The sequence below is a fragment of the Patiria miniata genome, unplaced genomic scaffold, assembly GCF_015706575.1.
Source record: "Patiria miniata isolate m_02_andy unplaced genomic scaffold, ASM1570657v1 HiC_scaffold_6, whole genome shotgun sequence".
Taxonomy (NCBI): domain Eukaryota; kingdom Metazoa; phylum Echinodermata; class Asteroidea; order Valvatida; family Asterinidae; genus Patiria; species Patiria miniata.
Window position 1 is genome coordinate 4,732,826 of NW_024037073.1, and position 19,478 is coordinate 4,752,303.

At 39.6% G+C, this 19,478-nt stretch overlaps 1 protein-coding gene across 3 annotated transcripts in view; it reads right to left on the reverse strand.

The window, feature by feature from the left end:
- The window catches only part of LOC119743414 (mitogen-activated protein kinase-binding protein 1-like), a 57,763-nt gene that overhangs the window by 19,957 nt on the left and 18,328 nt on the right, over nt 1–19,478 (reverse strand). For all 3 annotated transcript variants that reach the window (XM_038219809.1, XM_038219810.1, XM_038219808.1), the window contains exons 4-20: nt 18,818–18,880; nt 17,399–17,456; nt 16,796–16,888; nt 12,947–13,063; nt 11,827–11,919; nt 11,168–11,350; nt 10,689–10,849; nt 9,830–9,905; nt 8,153–8,410; nt 7,146–7,410; nt 5,718–5,843; nt 4,566–4,636; nt 3,581–3,699; nt 2,607–2,794; nt 1,931–1,994; nt 1,113–1,220; nt 283–482 (exon numbers count right to left, since the gene is read on the reverse strand). In XM_038219809.1, the coding sequence (XP_038075737.1) occupies nt 283–482; nt 1,113–1,220; nt 1,931–1,994; nt 2,607–2,794; nt 3,581–3,699; nt 4,566–4,636; nt 5,718–5,843; nt 7,146–7,410; nt 8,153–8,410; nt 9,830–9,905; nt 10,689–10,849; nt 11,168–11,350; nt 11,827–11,919; nt 12,947–13,063; nt 16,796–16,888; nt 17,399–17,456; nt 18,818–18,880 (2,243 nt within the window). The remainder of the gene's footprint in view (nt 1–282; nt 483–1,112; nt 1,221–1,930; nt 1,995–2,606; nt 2,795–3,580; nt 3,700–4,565; nt 4,637–5,717; nt 5,844–7,145; nt 7,411–8,152; nt 8,411–9,829; nt 9,906–10,688; nt 10,850–11,167; nt 11,351–11,826; nt 11,920–12,946; nt 13,064–16,795; nt 16,889–17,398; nt 17,457–18,817; nt 18,881–19,478) is intronic.

The following is a 19,478-nucleotide window of genomic DNA, read 5'->3' on the forward strand; positions in this document are numbered from 1 at the left end:
AGCCAGATTTCTGGCTGTAGCCGGAAAACTGGCATCCTTGAATGCTCCACCAAAAGTGAATAACAAAAGTTGCATTTGACAAACAACTAAATGCCATACAACATGCCAACTTATACAAATAAAACAGCATTATTCCTTTATCTTCTTGTGAATGCTCATTATCAAATATTTTTATCGAAAAAAATAATATTCAGATATTTGGATGATTATCCAATATTCAATATTTGGTAGATTCAGCACAGGCCTAAAGGCAGTTAGGTTAAACGGAAGAAGCTAACCTACCTAGTTTAGGTCCTGCATGCCAGTCAGTCTCATCTCGCCCTTCTCCATCCTCATACTCCTCCTCCTGCTCTTCTTCACCATCTCCGGCAACGAGCTTGCTTCCTTTGTTGACCAACATCGTTGCTCTATGGGTATTGCTTCTGGTTTCTATGGCGGCGACCTTTGGGTCAAGCTCGGGCGGTATGACAAAGGTGCCCCGTCTGTACAAGAAAACCCCAACAACAATATCATTATTAAATTCAACTTAAAGAAGCTTCATCCATATTAACTTGCATATCACCAATTCAAAGAAATGTTTTATGAAAGAAAAAAAAGTCATTCAACCTAATCTTCTTCCAATTTGTCAACTCTTTAAAGGTTTGTAGGAACATTGGTGATTACCCCGAAACGTACCTACTGATGTAATGAGAAAAAAACCTTGCTCAAAGCGAAGATAGGGATGGTCCAAAATGACCCTTAAAATTATTCCGCCTGAATCGCTATCATTTTGGATGAAAACAATTATTGATGGTGGTTTAAAAAGTGTGTCTGTGGGCACACCTTTTTTTTTAAACATGTGTTGGCCATGGAATCCTTTACGAAACCCTGAAAATTGTAGATTTGTTTTCTCACAATGTATAGTAACCCCTGAGCTAAAACTTCCACAGGTTGGTTGTTGTAGTGTACCCTACTTAAGATTCTTAACAATTTTGTTACTTCAAGGGGACAAAAATGCACACAGAGCAAAACGATTCCTGTGTGCCTTTAACCCTTTCCACACCACATGGTGTATTGGCTTGACTGTCACCAGAAACTGTATTCAGTCACGTGAGTATGAAAACTCAACTCACCTCAGCTGTGGATATGAAGGGGCTTCCTTCATGTGTTGGCCCATCTCGTTGAGTCTTTCCTTCATGTTGTGTGTGAAGCCCCATGGCAGCCGCCACACAAAGATGCACCTGCAAGAAAAGAAAACTGAATGAGCAGGCTTTAAAAGAAATTAAAATACAACTACTGAAAACTGTCCAACCCAAATGCGGTTTCCAATTCTTAGAGTTTTTATCAAGTCAGTCACAAAATCAGCATAAGTAATTACAAGTCATCACAAGTCATCACAAGTAATCACAAGTCACAAGTCATCACAAGTCAATCACAAGTCAATCACAAGTCATCACAAGTCAATCACAAGTCATCACAAGTCTCAAGTCAATTCAAATTTTATTCATATCAACTGTGACAAAGACATTCCTTTGACATTGGTCATACCATGTTACTTGTGAAATGACTTGTGATCGACTTTCCATGGCTTGTGATTGACTCAATTCCAACTCTAATGTAAAGCCATTACTTTAAAAAGGGGTATTATCAAGCAGAAAGAACATGTTAAGCTATCCCTGGGGCAGATTTCACAAAACCCTAAGACATGTCTTAGGAAAGGTAACTCATCTCATCTCGTGACTCGTCCTAGGACCGACTTCACCAAACTTAAGACGCATTCAACTAAATCCGACAGATTATCAAGACAAATGATAGATTCGTACGTTTATTTCTTTATTATTATTTTTGTAATGAGGTAAAAATAAATAATCTATTGTGGCTTATCTATTCTGACTTACACAAAGTTAAACAAAAAGATTCAACAAATGTAAAACTGCTACACACTGCTTACCCATCTCCAGATGTTGAAATGAGATGCTTGCAGTCATTGGTGAATTTAATGCCCGTTACCAATTCTGGAAGTAAAGCACAAGTTTATTGTTTTTATTTTGATTTCGAGATATGAGATGTAAAAGTACTTAGCATCTTCTTGTTTTGAAAATATACTCAAATGAAGCTCTCAGCAAGGGATAAGTGAGAACTTCGGTTCCAGTCCCTACCGAGTAAGCTTTTGAATTTTTCCTCACAAGCTCTTTAACAACAAAGTATACAGTGCTTATACAAATTTACTGGCGATGGGCAAAGTATAATATTAACCCATTAGTTCATGTACTGTCCAAATCACCTTGCCTGTCCACTCCCTGTTCTATCCCAAACTGCCCTGCATGTTACTCCCTGTACCGCCTCACACTGCCCCATCGCTTTGGTACACTGGTTCCTAACCCCCATCAGAATCAATAATGTAGGGACCAGGAACCAGTCTCTCTGCAAACAGATATGTTTATGCCCAAAGGCACCCCCCCCCAAAAAAAAAACAAACCCACTTTGCGTCAGATGGTTGCAGATGCCCGAAATAGAAAACAAATCGTAATTTTTTTCATTTCAATAAAAAATAATTTTCAAAATTTGTCTGAACAAAAAGTTGTCCACGTTGAAGAGCACGGACAGAACATCTTAAATATTCTCACCGGAGTGACCGTCCATGGTTGCCACACACTCCCCAGAGTAGAAATCAAAGATGGCTACGCTCTTATCGGAGCTGCTGGTGGCTATGTACATCCCAGATGGGTCCAGCTCCACCCTGATCAGTGTCCCGTCCTCGCCTTGTGAACCCTTGTAGGTTCGCTTTAGTTTGCCGGTCACAGCATTGTGGATTCTGAAAGGTAGAAATGTTGAAGGGTAGTCATGAGAGCATTGGTTTTTCTGTTTCAGCATGTCTGTTTTGGGTTTTTTCCCAGGAAATCATCAATCCTGTTTGGGCCCCAAAACTAGGGTGTGCATTTATGGGTAGTACATGGGTATCCGGGTACCCGTTAAAGAAACCCAGCCCCAAAATGTAAATCTCTGAAGTTGCTGTTCAGATTGTTCACAAAAGGTACGAATGATAATACTACTACAGGGTGAGTAAAAAAAAAAAGAAACCCAAATGGCAGGAGCAATTTTTGAATGAAGTTTTGCCTGTAGCACTTTCAAAATCTAGGATATGAAAGCCCAGTCATTAAGCTTTCTTTTAGTACAAGAATCATTCAGATCACTCATGTAATTTTCAAGTTACAGAATTTTGAACACAAACACTGTTTTAAAGTTCTGCTTCTGCCCATGGATTGCGAAAAAGGTAAGTGTTCTTCCAGCAAAACGAAAACAATTCACATGCGTCCCTATTTTATGGTTGAAAAAAAAAACGGCAGTAGTAAACTCTAGAAGACAACATTGGGTAAGAGCAAGGGAAGTATTTTACTCAACAGAAAGCCAGAAGTGTCTAAACAAATTAACAAAGTCATTGACAAATTGGGGAACTGCCAGCATAGGGCTGGATAGCTCAGTTGGTAGAGTGCTGGAACGAATAATTTCTTTATTCAACTTTAAAATGAAAAAATAAAAAATAAAAAAATTTAAAAATTGTGTACATGTCTTAAAATGTCAATTTCAGAATTTGACGAACCTGATATTTCTGTCCTGGCAGGCAGTAGCCACATATTTCTCCGTGGGATCCACCGTCAGGTCGTATATCGTTGTCTTGCCGACAACATGGTGGTTGCGGATGAACTCAAAGTCTGGATTCTGGTGAAATAAGCAATAAACTCTTTATGTCATCACTTTTGGCGTCTTTTGCTTTTGGGGCACATTTTGACTAGACTTTTAATGAATTAAGTACAAACAACAGGCTTGCAATCCAGTTTATTACAAGTCAATCATAATCCAAAGTCAATTAATCAGTGAACTTGTACAAGTTCAGGTGCAAGTAACAGGGTATGAGCAATGTCCAAAAATACTTTTGTCACATTTCACTTTAACATACACGTAGCTTTATACTTAAGACTACATGTAGCTGACTTGTGACTGAAATGATCGATTTGTGTGGTCTTTACATAAAGGATGAAGATAATGAAAAAGATGATCATGATGACACAAATGATACTTGTAATATTACTTGCCGAGAATGAGTCCTTTGGGAGACATTCCCATAGACTTGTGCACAAAAGTTTGTCGATCTATAACTTTTGAAGCGGCTGACCTGACCCAACCCAACTTTCCCTATATGACTCCCCACTATCTCACTTTCCTTAAAAGAAAATATCCCAAACTCTTCTCTAAAGGGTACTTGTGACCTTTGGGAGACATAGACATGTCTCCCTAATGTTGCCTGTCTCCAAAAGGTATGATTATTAACTACAAAATGTCTCCCTAAGGGTACAGATAAAGAGTTGTAATGTGAACTACCAATTAAAATGAAAATTGATTAAACCACAATCAATAAACTTGACAATAATATGGCAATTCATATGTAATCAAACCCATCCAAATGCAAAGCAGGATAACACTAAATGACGATCATACAGATTACAGAGAAAAAAATGCCTTCCAGAAATGTTAATCTGAATTAGGTTGGAGAGTGGGAAACAAAGGATAATTTTTCTGCTGTTTACCTGTGTTGCCACTCTGAACATGAGTGCCTTATCAGCTCCACAGCTGATCATCTGAAGCCTGTCATTGCACTCTGAAAATAAGAAAATAGGACAGTGATTCAATCAATGTATGTCAGATGTTTCCACCTCAGGGGAGGGGGGAATTTCTCGAGCGGTAGGGGGAGAATGATATGCTAGGCGATGTGTTGGGCCACAATTTTTGAAAAAATGGTAAATAATAATAAAAGTATTTGGAATGCTTTGGGCTTTTTGGTTTTTATTGTTTTCTTTTAATATGTTTTGTATATTGTGCTTTGGTTAAGACTGTACAGCTCCTTATGATTGTTTTTTAATAAGGCGCGATATAAGAAACTCATTATCATTATTTATAGGTAACGTCCCATATCCAAACTGCAAACCTTTTTTAATGCTTCCAAAAGGGTTTAAAAGAAAAAATTTGATTAACAAATCAAGGAAATTAATGAAGAAAAACCAGCAAACTTTGTGACATTGCTGAGCTGTGTTTATACGCATCAGTTGATTGACATGTCAACACTTTTAGGAAAAACCTGATTTTGTTAAATGGAAAATGACAGTTTATAAAATCTTTGAGTCAATTTGTCAAGTGCTCCTGTGGTTGCGTGTATGTTACAAAGCAGGGGGGGGGGGAGCAGTTAAGCAAAATTAAATTAGAACTGTAACAAAATGAATCCAAAGAGAATTTGGTTTGCTTTTTATAAGCTTTTTTTTTGTAAAAAAGCTGAACTTGTACACAGCAAGTGAGGGGAAAAGCTGAAATCCTAAACAAAAAAAGCTGAAATCAGTCTTAAAGCTGAGATTTCACACCCGTTTTTAATATACACAAACAGATCTACTTTGTGAGTAGACCGGTTCCCAGTCCATACATTTTCGCTTCAAATAGGTGTGGGAACCAGTCTATCCTAAAAGAACTGAATTATTGTCGGAGGACGCAATAATTCAAAATTTTAAATGTGGCCCGATTTGTCGGCTGACGACTCATTCAAAAGTACTTTGCGTTGCTTGAAAAATAGCAATTTAACATTTTCGGGGGAGAAGTTGATAATTGCATAGATTTTAAACAACGCATCACACTTTGTTTTGAGTGTCCCTGTCTTTCTTAGTTTATTTGGAGGAATCGATAAACAAACTTACGAGTGAACTTGACAGCTGTGATGGATGACGAGTGGTCGTCTAGAGTCTGAACCAGGGAACAATCTTCTTGCATATTGAAGACGTGGATCAACCGATCTCGACTTGATGAGGCCAATAGGTAGTATCCTATCAATAGAACACATCAAGTGAAGCTTCAAAATGTTTGTCTCCTTTCAACAGCCTTCAAAAAATTTCACTTTTATGTTTGATGCTGTAACAAAAAGTTTATTTCATGACAAACAAATAAACAAAGTCTTTAAATACTACAATTACTACTTCCTATGACAAATAATAGACAAAGCAATGGACAATGCAACAAATGAAATAAACTTTTAGAATGGGTCACAGTCTTCGCAATTACAGCAAAGGGGCAAAGTTTGATCAAAGACAACTGGTTAACTATGGTCAACTCATGCTAAATATTGAAGTGCAAATGTTTCTGGTCAAATAATGGTCAAAATGTCATCACTTACTGAACCAACCTAAATTGGCTTGTCCAACAAAGGGCTCCGTGCGTGAACAAGAGAGGGCGCTTATTTACCAAATTTGAGAGCCCCGTGGACAGGACACACAGCATGCGCACAGACTCTTGTTTTACTATACTCTCGAGGACAATACTTTGTGTTTCCCTTTGACCCTGTAATATAACACTCTCCCATAGACTAAGCACACAAACTTACCACAGAGGACCGTTTCCAACAAAAGACCCAACTCCCAAGGACTGAAAGGATCTGTTGTTCTCCCTTTGTGTGTCGGTCCTCGGGGGTTATGTAGAACACATGCATACTAGTTCGTGTATGTATTATCATTATTATTATTATACCACAAGGTTCGCACGATTAAGTTCATTCTGAATGTGCACAAAACCATAGCATCTTCGGGTGAGCGTCAGGCGTTGTCCGCAATGCGTTCGAATGTCACTCCGAGTGGTCTCCCCCAACTCTCCCACTCCTTAACGTTGAGGGGGTACTTGTGCACGGAACCCATAGTCAATTGGCATGGGTTTGAGTGAAGTTAGTAAAGTTATCGGGGAGTATGTCCTAGTGGCTAGGGTTCGTGACTCAAAATCAGTGGGTCAGGGGTTTGAATCCAGCTGCTGGACATATGTTGTGTCCCTGGACAAACCACTTCACCACCACTTGCCTCTCTCTACCCACCTAGGATAAATGAGAACCAGTCCTAGCCAGGGAGTAACATGCAATGGACTGGCATCCCATTCAGGGAGAATGGAATATTCTCAATCATTTCTTGCTACTGAAACTGGAAATTAACACCAGCCTGCTGGGCCATATTGGCTTGTGACAGACTTTGGTTTTTTTACTTAGTCAAGCTATGTATGGTTAACCATATTTCACACTCAAACTTGCATCAATGCAAAAATGCTTTACATAATGCCTAAAAGGCAATTATTGAGATCCTATAACAAACCTGACTCGGGTCTTGAGAACTCCAAGCACAGCACCTCCGAGTCGTGGGCCTCAATCTTGTGCACCTCGTCCATGAACTGCATGTCGTGGACCCTCACGTTGCCCGACCGGTCCCCCGAGGCCAGGAACTGACCGTCAGCGCTGAGGCTGATGCAGCGGATGCCGTTCTTGCCTTCCGTGGCCGACTCTGCCTTGTCCGAGGCCGTGGAGCCCGTGCTGCACAGGTGCTCAAGCTGATCATCTACGTAAATGACTTTCAGAAGCTCCTAGAGAGATCACAATTTGGCAGGAAAATATTCAGAAACATGTGCAAATAGGTCCAGGATGATGCGTACCCATCTTCTAGACACTGAAAAAACATTTGCTGAACTTGAACACATTGCGCTGAACTGGCATCACGTGAGGTGACCAAATAGAGAAGCAAATCTTGAGAAAAATAGGAACAATTAGTAATTAAATCTTGTAAAAATTGAATGTTTTGTTGAACACTGAAAGCACATCTCACTGTTTTAAGTGCTGAAGAAAGAAAGAGGAGATAATAGCCAAGATTCCGACTACTGTGTGCACGCAAGAGGGCGCTGTGGCACGCAGTAGCAAATCTTTACTTTAGCAGTTATTTACGTAGCTAAGGAAATATGAAATTGCATGTATAGGTCTGACTGGTAAGTAGGGAATAAAGTGGACAAAAAAAATCCAAACTCACTGTGGGTGGAATGTGAAATTTTACAGTCATGAAATAATTTTTTTTTTTTAATTTCAAAGAGTCTATACAGGCCTCACAACCATCATAATATGAAAGGTATGTGGCAAAACAAACTTATCTACCCATCAATGCATCTACCTGTTCACAGATGGAGGGCAGTTCATAGTTCATTGTGACAGAGTATCCTGCTTAAGGACAATAGCAGTACAATCACTACACCATAACAACACCCAAAGAACTCAGCCACAGTAACACAAGTTCAGTATCACATAACGCCGCAACCCTTGAAGGAACCCCCTGCTTACATTGCTGTAGATATTCCTCTTGAACGTGTCGGTGTTCATCGCGGGATCAACATTCCATATCCGGATGGTGTCATCCGAGGCAAAAGTAAGGAAGGACCCTGGAGGAAGGGCCTCCTTGTCCCCAGCAATCAGCGAGGGGTACACCTCCGCACCCCATATGCAGGAGGAGTGGTAGAGGAAGGAGCGCTGCTTGCCAATCTTCTTGACGTCGTGGACGTCCCACACGTACAAACTGTGGTCATTGTAGACACAGGTTACCTAAAGTACATGTATCAGAATAATGAGTAAAGAGTTATATCTGGAGGGCAGTCAAATTATGGATCACCAAAACCAAACCTGCTAACTTTGAACCTGCTAACTCCACAACGCCATACCGGGGCTCTACCAACTGAGCTAACAAGTGCATTTTGGCAGTCTCTCAATTTTGTGACCAGATACAATGAAATGAGACCTCAGGGACGTATTTTTTCACTGATCAGTTTTTTCCATATGCACTGAAGATTGAGCAAAAAGCTCTTCATTTTTGTAGTATCACTCAAATTGACATCTCATGTGAGGGAAAATGTTACTTGTTCCTACTTTTATCCAAGTTATATTATTTTGTAAAGTTGAACAATGAAATTGACTGGAGCGAGGTTTGAACCTGCAACCTCCCGATTGCTGTTCCGGTGCTCTACCAACTGAGCTACCCAGCCCAGCCCTATGTTGGCGGTTCCCCATTTTGTCTATGTCTTTGTTCAAGGGCCACTAGTCAGAAGCCATAAACCCGTATATGCCATGTAGCCAGGGATCACGCCCAAAGTCATGATGCTAGTAACATTAGCAATGTTGCAAACCCGGGAAATAGCAGACAAGGATGACTCAGAGTCGATACGACTTTTTATTACAACTTTTCAAACCACAAAGGGAAACTGACTAAGTAAACGACAATGATGATTTGTAAAAGGGCCCATAAACATGCATAACCCATATGTAGCTCTGGTGACTTTGACTCATTTGTTGGGTTGGGTCCCATTTGTTGATATCTTTGTTAAATTTGGACAACAGTGGTCTGGATAGCTCAGTTGGCAGAGCACTCACAGTAGTGCCTGAAACTGCCCTTCAACTTCCTGTAGTGCCTGAAAATACCCAAGGGCACTCTATGGTTTTATGGAGTCTTCAGTGAATAAACACAATGTAATACAATGTAGTACAGTTGCTAATTGGTGAAGCTCCTTTCAATATAATATAAGGATTTAACAAAATTTTAAATGAAAATTAACGTTGGTAGTTTCCCAACTAAGGCTTGATTTGCAGCAATGTATTGGTGCATTTTTGGTGCCTGACCTCATCGACAATGGACTTCATTCACGAGTCGACCATATTAAATTGAAAGCGAAGTAAAATTTTCATTTTTGTAACTTGCGAGCAGAATTTAAAGCATCCAAATAAAAGTTCATTACAAATTAATACCAGTAAGCTCTGCTGAATAGTTTAAAATTTGTGATTAAACAAACCCTAATGTTTGAAGCCACATCTAAGAAAATTTAAGTGAGGCTTGGCACGCACTCCCATCATAAAATAGTCTGGCACCATCCCATTCAACAGTTTACAATCTACAAAATAGATTCAGGGAACACGATCAAAAATGGCTTCTCCGTGAATAAGGTGAATACATGATCCCAATCACAGACTTACTTTCTTGCTGACGTCGTCATAAGTTATTGCAATGGCCGCTGGGTATCTTGCGTTCTCTCGGTGGGTGATCATGTGACTGTCAAACACAAACACAGGAGCCAAATGAATCTATAATTTACACAGCACTTGCTGGTAAACAGGTCTCACAGATTCCTTACATAGAAATGGCTACAAAGATGTAGTCCCACATCTCTGGCTTCGCATCCACTAACTGTACATTTTACCAATACGGTAATCAAAATGTGTACAGGCATTACATCCTCTGTGTGGACTTCCGGACAAAAGAGGTCCACATAAACCAGGTGGCAACGACGTTGTGTGGACTTGCCCACGTCCACACAGTGTTTCCTCCTCTCTGGAAAACAGGTTTAGAGGCATTTTTGGGTTAGGTTTATCCGTGGCAAAATGAAGAGAAACACTAAAGGGAATCATAGAACAAATATTTGGGTTAAAAGAGTTTTCAGTGTGAGCAAAATGATTTTTTTCACAGGTTTTTCTTAACTACATGAAAACAAAGGAATGTCCACACTACGTATGTAACGTAAACATGTATGTGCGCACAGTGTGTGACATGCACATCCACCAAAGTAATGCATAATGCATATTGTGTTAAGCAGGCACGACAAAGTTTGTTCTGAATGTGCACAATCATGTAGCATCTTCCCAGGAGCACCAGGTGTATGCTGGCAATGCATTCCAGAGATCTGTCCCAGTGGTCTCCCCCAACTCTCTCCTTTTCACCACTGAGGGCGTACTTAGGGTCCATAACTCCATAGCATGGAGTCCATAACTTAAAGTCCTTGTCAAATATTCTTTCTACAAGGTCCTTTGTGGATAAAATCAGCTTATTTTTCTATACCTTGGGTCGATTCCATCGGATACGTTCACACCCAAGAAGTGCGGTCGTGGAAGCGTGGCCACAAAGTTTAACGTGGAAGTACTGAACAGACGAACAATTCCATCCGCACAACCGACAAAGAGATACTCTTCACTCGCGACAATCGAGTAAGCACTTGAGGTCTAGAAAAAAAACATGAACAAAAACGGTATTTAGTACCGCTGAATATTTGGTACCACTAATTTGAATTTGTGTTGTCCAAGGGCTTGAGATTTGAACCAGCCAGCCGACCCCGGCAAGCTTGGTGCTTGAGTGGTATGATCGACATCTGCACTAGAAAGCAGGATGTAAGCTTGTAAATTTTCTCGCAAGTCCTCGGAAAACACTGAGTATACATTGTTAATAGAAATTATGTCTTTGGGAGGGCAAAACCCAATATTCAAATCCTATTCAAAAAAATCACTTTTCTTCATAAAATTCTGAATCCAAACTGTCCTTACCCTCAGCTCGACCCATTTGTCTAACAGTCGCTGCTCGTTGAACTCACAGAGAAGACCCGACTTGGTGACCGCGTATGTCTTGGACTGGTTGGCGCCAAGCCCGCAGGCCACTGAGCAGAAATTGTTGTTTCTCTGCTCCCCGAGCAGGCCAGCGCGGCTGTTCAGAGGAAACGTTTCTCTCGTCTGTTGTCAAAAAATTGAACAAAAGCAATCCCAAGTGAAATTTGAAGTTTTGCAAATTTCATTTTAAATCAAGGCAATTGCTCCGTTCATTCTACATGGAGGTAAAATAACCACATGTAGCAACTACATGTACTGTAGATTTGAACTGTGTATGAAGGAGACTTCATACACAAGGATAAACGACTTCCCCAAATTTCTGGTTATAGACATGATATGGCACTTGCGCTTTGTGCGTGCGTGAGACTCAGCGCGCGACTGCAGTCTTTTAGTGGTCAAATTTCTGTCAGGACACTAGCTGTCGGTGATTATGGCACGCGCGTCTCGTTCCACATGTTCTATGTGTTGTTCTATACCCGGACGCAGCATATCACACCCCTAGACAAACCGTTCCGTACATTGTACACAAGCTCAGATGAGTCGTTTATCCTTGTGTAGAGGACCCGTGCTTCAACCAAACCTGTGTGGAGCACACCTACCCTGCTCTTACTGCTCATGTACCAAAACCTGATGCTTCTGTTCCCTGCAGTCACAAATCGACTGCCATCTTCTGAGAAAGAAAACCCAGCCACCTGGACAAGGAAACAAAGAAAAACAATGTAAGTGTAAGGGTCATGATCAGTGATTTTGATGTTTCAGTATAGGGTTATATCCTTCATCAAGGTAATTTTATAAGCACTGTGTACTCAGTGCAGTCTGGCAGCTTGTGAGTAAAATCCACAAGCTGGCCGGTTCATACTCAGCGCAAAAGCGAATGCAAACACTTATTTCTGACGTCAGATCAAGGTTTCGCACTGCGAATTTGCAAAAGTTGAAACATTTTGACTCCCACAAACTTCACAGTAAATGTTTCATGATGTCAAATTCGCATGAAGTATTAACTGACCTTTACATGGTGGGAATTGAAACTTGAGCCAAAAAACACCCTGATTACTTGTGCAATGGCGTAACTCCACTAATGTTTCCTTTTACATGTATTGCGTACGTTTCGCAGCAATCCATATTGCGCATTATTGTGTAGCTATGAGACATTTCGCACCAATTCTTAGTTCATAAGTCCGCGAATTACGCAATAAATTATGGCAAAAGTAATGGCAAACCAAATGAAAATGACCATTTTACTGACTAATCGTATTCATAATAGAGTAATCACTGCCCAACCTATCAAGGTCGATACAAAATATTCACAGCTTTTTAGTTTGATGTTAATGACATGCTAACTGTGACAGAATTAGGAGAGTTGCTGCCCGGTTCCAAAGAAAGTCTGACAAAATTAATTTTAAAATGGCAGTCACCAATATCAATTAAAATATACAACTCCAAACCCATAATTATAAAAAGATTTTCATAATTTTGCAGTGAACTACACAAAAGCAGCTTGCTTTATGACTTGCAGGATAGGGTTGCAAGAGCAAGGGCCATGAGTGCACATGAGTAAGATAAATATTAGGTAAATGCCCCAACATGAAAAATCAAGCACAGCAAAGGAAGTCAGCATCTCCAACCTTCAAATTAGACAGCCATACTGCCCATCACTAACACAATGTCACACGTTCAAAAGATAGTTAAAGAAACGTGACTGCTAGAGTTAAGATGTACCTTGACAGATATTTTGCCAGCGGCCAGCTTGCTGCCGTCCTTCCAATTCCACACATTGACGACCATGTCATGCTGCTCCCCCACCGATACCACATACTTCAGGTTGGGTGAAAATGCCTGCATGAACGTAATCAATACAAAACAACATTTCAGAATTTTGATTTTTGTTCGTATGAGTGTAAGCAGAGACTGTGTTGTGACAAATTTTTTTCATTGTTAGGGAAATTAGGACCGAATTGTGGGGACTTCCTACTGACCCCATGATAACTTTGCTGGTCAGCAAATTAAAATCTAATTTAAAAAACTGTAGAACTTTCTAAAGAGTAAAGAGCAGTAACAGCATTAAAAGAGCATGTACATGTATACATGTATATAAACATAGAAGTGATAACAAATACAAGAAATTACCAAAGAGCATTCAGAAAAATTTAAAGCTATAGTCCATCATTTGCAGCCATCCGAAAAGTAACTTGCGTAATTATTGTTGAAAAACATACTGGTTGAAAGATAGTAAGGGGACTAAACTCCCTGTGAAATTATTCTTTCTGGCAAGCTGTCATTTTGAAGTAATCAAAGAAAGAAGTCCTTTCCAACGGTGCGTCTTAAGACGCACCGTAGGAAAATTTAAATTAGTAGTTCGTTTTGTTATTCGGTGAAGCGCGCGCAAGCATTGGCACGACACACACGCACGCTGTTGCGACATCACGTAGCTGCAATCGGCTCAGTGAGAACGCATCTCGGACGCTGAATTCAGGCCCAATTCAAAACATGATTCAGCAACTTTTGATTTGAAATTGAGATCCTAGAATGCTGTTTTTCTCGGAATATACAGCTGAAGCTGAGCTGAAACTTCATCAGGTTAGTTGCTCAGCATCCTTCATTAGATTTTGAACACTTTTGTTGCTTCAAACGAACAAAATGCACAAATTACAAATGATGGACTATATCTTTATGTGTAATTTTTACCAGAATTCCTTCACAATTAATTCTCATCAAACAGTGAGGAGGCAAATAGTAATAAAATGGACGGAGTCAAAAATTTGCTTTGGTTGATGTCGTCTGATTGGGGGGTTTTGGTGGTTGTTTTCTGGTGGGGGGTGGGGTGGGTGGGGGTGGCAGGTTTTTTTGCCTTTGTTTTTTTTTTCAAAGTTCTTCTTTGTAAAACTGGCCACCCGTGATGTGAAATGCCCCACGATTTAACATACATTCCTGTTTCATCAGCAAAAGTCTTGCTGCAAATGATGAAAGAAATACAGTCTAATCCCCCTACCATGTTCACAAATGTGAAATAGATGTATCATGACAGGAAATCTGTGTCATTCTCACATGTTCCCCACATGACAATGATCATGTATCCTATTCAGTCTCATTTGTCAGTGAATCAGTGCTACACATACACACATGTGGTTAGAGGCTGGTATCATGTCATCCATGGTGTGTGTGTCATCACGGCCAAACCTTGTCAATCAGACCAGACAACTCAATGAGTCCCCAGTGCTCTCTATGCTTATGAGGCATCTCGTGGGTCCGCATCCCATGGGTCAATCACAGGTGCATTTGGTTGTACCTGTTTAGCTTTGCTTTTCATGCATTTTGTCTGTTTCCAATAATAACACCACTCAAATCCAAAAAGAACATTTAAAACCTAACCTGTTGAGGCTGCAGCTCAGTGGATATTACAACTTTTGAGAAAGCAGTGAAAAATCGTGCACAACCTTTTGATCATGAAACAAGATTTTGTATGGCACTTTTGATTCCAAAAATCAGACCATTAACTGATCATTTGAAATCACCTACCGGTACAGTACATTTCTTGACTCCTTCTAAATGAAAGTGAGTCAGATGGAACACTTTCACAGGGTGCTTAGTAACAGACGGACCTTTAATTCAAGTAATTGTTCTGATAATCATCAGTTGGTTACTTTTGGGATAAATGCAAATGATCCTACATGCACTGCCTTTACACTTGCTTTCTTTAGAATCAAATTTAAGAATCCATAGGGCTCTCATGGAAAAAAGGCATTGAGGAATGTTACTATGATGACTGGAAAGTGTGGTACAAATACACACAAACTTGTTTCATTCGTGGAGACCACACACCTGATGAGCAATATTATTGTTGAGATCCAAAAAAGTTGTGAGAACAGTTTAAAAAAAAGAACCCACAACTTGGTCCTTAATTCTGTATTATTAAAAAAAAAACGTTCAAAGAACCTTGCAGAATCCTGAAAAATTCCACCACTGAGCAGGAAGCAAACGGCGCATTATTTTACTTCAACATCAAGAGTCACCAGTACCAGTACACTGTCTCTACCTTCCGCAATGCTGCAAATCTTGCAACTCTCCTGGTATATTTTTTGCAGGGTCTAGGAGGGTTTGGGTGTATAGGGTCATCTTCTTAAGACGGATGTAAGACTGTATTTCCAAACACACTTCTTCTGAGTAATTTTTTTTTGTGATTGAGGTATTTTTCACCTGTGTGTTGATTTGGTTCTTCGTCAGTTAAACCAAAAATAAAAGTCTCCGGTTTCTGGTATGCGCGCGCGTCGCCATAGCCATGCGCGTCGGCAAAATGAAAAAGGTTTTTTTTTCAATGAAAGATGATGTCTCAAAACCGCCAAACTCACTGGTTTGACTGGAATCCTGCTGCTGCACAATTTTAACGTGTTTTTAGAGGGGGTTATGATCGAGAATAAGCTTTATGTGGCCTCTCTGGACTCCCATATATTTGCACTAAGTTTAGTCGGGCACCATTTGCAGTCATCAGCTGTCATTTGAAGCAAAAAAATCTGGTAAATTTTTTTTTTTAAAACGCGTCGCCGCACCACTTTTTGGGCAAGCTCCATACCAGACCCCGGAGACTTTTTTTTTTTGGCCTTATGTGGTCTAGAAGAATTGCATTAGGGGAAAAAACAAGATAAGGCAAGCTTAGTAAAACTGGTCCCAGTGGGCACATTTCTATTGAAATGATTCACAATGGCTATTCACTGGAAGTCTTTTAATGCATCAAATATACACAATGGGCCAAAATCTAGGCAATTCATTGGTGTTACGGGGCAATCCTATACGACAGCACTGCCAGGCTCACAAGTGACAGTCAGTCAGTCAGTCTGTGAGATATGTACAAAGAGGGCACTAGGCTGGCCCTCTGGGACCAGCAAAAATGAATTTTAGCTTTTATGGGAAATTTGAAGTCAGCTGCATCAACGTAAAAAAATATGAGATTTCAGGTACAATGATCAATTATTAAATGTAGTACAATCACTACAACAGTAGCGATTACATAAATGCCAAGGGCTCAACAGGCGAATATAGAGTTTCATCCGAAACATCTGTATCCTTTAGAGACTGCATTATGCTCTTGTTACGGGCGGGTTTCCATAACCAGATGTGACAGTCACATTATACATCATCGATATCCCAGAAGATTCTTGTACAAACAACGACCAGACGGAACATCTGTCCCACTCCATCATGTCTGTCCCTGCCATCTCAACCATCAAATATAATTGCCGCAATCAGAGGAGGCCTGACTACAAACTCAATTGGGCGCTGACAAAAAGGGCCGGGTTACTTTTGACGAATGATGACGATGCGGATGCCACCTTGGAAATGGACGAGGCATGTAAACCATGCGGACAAAGTGATAAAACCCCAACTTGCCACAAATTAAAAGTCGCCGCCTGTGAACTGTTTGCGGCACCAAATAAGCAATGACTATTCATTCTGAGTTTGTTCACTGATTTATTACTTCAACGGTCTTTTTTATTTGCCTGAGCCTTTTAGGTTGTAATTCAGTGAGAAGACAGGCATACTTGAGGAGATAGTTTATCAATGGAATGCCCTTACCACGCAGTTGATGCCAAATTTGTGCCCGTGCAATTCCGTCAATTGGGTCCTCTCCTCGACATCCCAGACACGCACGGCTGGCTTGTGACCATACTGGGAAAATGAGAGGAAAACATTTTCAATTTTAGCTCAAATATAATTACTTGTACACACCTCTGTATGTACAGACATGCAACTGGGAAGTCACAAAAAAGAAGACATTCAAATCTTTCCAAGACTTTGTACAGTGTTTTTCTATTTTGAATGACACACATGGGAAGTAAAAAAAAAAAGAAATCAGCTGGTCCGAGAAAAGTTGCATGCCCGCATGTAGAATGAAAATTCAATTTGACAAAATCTGCATTTGATACCATCGCAAACTGTACAAAACAACAAGTAAGCACTTCACAAAGGCAACAAATCACCCCAAATATTGGTTACCACAGAAGGGCATTTTAATTTAGCAACATGAGAAAATGATGCCAACTTGTCAAGAACCAAAATTCAAAGCTCCAAAATCTGTTATAAAAAGAAACAACATATATCCTTAGGCAAGAGCTCTTTTTTTTTCAATATTCGAAAACAGGGATTTTCATGTTTTTCTTTATTATTAATTCCACTCACCTCTCCAGAAACAACATTTTTACCATCACCGGAAATGGCAAGAGCTGTTATCGTTTTTCTGTAAGAGAAAAGAGGTGAGAGTCAAGGTTTGCTGGAAAAGCTCAGCATTCTAATTTTGATAAACAAGTCTTTAAAAATCCTAACCATTAGCCATTACCATGTACCGGTATATGAGCATTTAAACACTAGTTGGGCTTTGTATCTAATAGAATTTTGTCACTAACAAAAAGTGTATGCATGTACAGAACAATTTCAAAAAGGCCCATTCACTAACTTCTAATACTGTCATGCATGTATACAATAATGTACATGTATTTACATCAAACTTTGAGGGAACAAAGTTATACCAACTTTAAAGAGCATAGCAAATATGGGTTCTTTGTATTGGCACGTTACACATTGCGCATGTAGTGAATAATACCTAGATGGCCGACACGCTGTAAACACTGGAAGTAAACAGTGGATTGCCTTCATTGTTGAAAGAGGGCACGTTAGGCTACATGTACAAGCATGAACATTGTACTTTTATGAAAATGACTTAAAGTGGAACAACAAATTTTATGAAATGTTCATGAAAGCCTTTTACTATACGGTACATATTAGTACAACCAGTACATTGTTCTTGTGCCAGTACACTTGCACCAACAGTACTAGTCCTTTGTTGTTTCATAGCCAATCTATCCACCACCCAGCAATGTGGAGGGAGAAAAACAGTTAGCTTCCTAAGTCCCTAGCAATACTGTCTGTAGTAATGTGAATTTGCTCTCTCCAATCAAAATAACACCCCGTGCAACATTTCTGCATATAAAAATATAGGCCTACCGGTACATGTATTGTTTTATGTTCTGGTGAATTATCAATACTGCTATCACTCAACTTACTGGCAAAGTTTCAAGAACTTTAGGAACAAGTTAGAGCAGGAGAGTTTTTTCACCTTCTTAATAGATTGAATAAGAATACTGACCAATAAGATTAATGGATTTTACATCATGAACAGAAATGCACGCTCTATTGTGATAAATTGACAATGTAAAGTCTGGCAAAATATTTGTCATTATAAGAAAAACCAATCAATTTGAAGGTAGTTTGGAGCCAAAAGCATTCTGTACCAAACCCGTACACTGTAAGCTATGAAAAACTCTAATGTATACGTTGTCAATTAGGAAAAGGAAATTGGAGTTATCAAAACGGAAACAATGAGGATATCCTGAATTTGTTGGCTGTGTATGGTCATAACTGCCTGTAAGGCTGTACATGTATGTCATCACAGTGACCATGTGTGTACCGGTACTACTATGGTGACAGCCTAGTGTTCATGTTCTGGTTAACTCACAAAATTTCTGTTAATGTCGCATTTTAATTAAGTTACTTAATAATCTGTAATCGGTGTAATCACGTGCTATGCTTTTTCTTTAATACCTGGAATGACTGAATATGTGGGACTGCTTGTTCCTTCTGGGATTGTACAGCACTATGACACATCTGGAAATATAAACAAACAAAACACTGTCATTATTAGTGATATTCATAAGTATGAAAACGGGGTATGCATTTAACGTATACAGTGTATTTAAAAAGTATCTGATATTTACACGTAAGAGCAAACACATGCAGGTCAATCGCAAGTCATCCAGTCTAAAGTACACAAGTTTTGTTTCCATGCCCCTTTTTCTAGCACAACTTGTTCAAGCAACAAAAATTGTTACTGGTCAAATCAATATTTTCTAAGTGGATAAAGAAAAATGTTGACATTAACGAAAGGAAAGGTCCAAGACAATGACCAATTTGCCAAGAGATTTATTAAAAGAAATATTAAATGTTTCTGTATAGGCTGCATATATGCACACATACCAGTAGCTACCGGTACCTCAATAAAATTTAATGAAATGTAGAAAATAAATACATAGAATGCACATTTCTGAAGTTCAAATTTTCTTTCTATTTTAATTGAGTTAGGGTCGTCAATGAAAACCAAGCAATGCCATTTTCTTTAACAGCAGGGGGTCTGAAGCAACAATTTATGAGTTGCCACTTAACCCCATGCTTCAGTCATAGAGAAAGGAACTTGTATGCGTGCTGC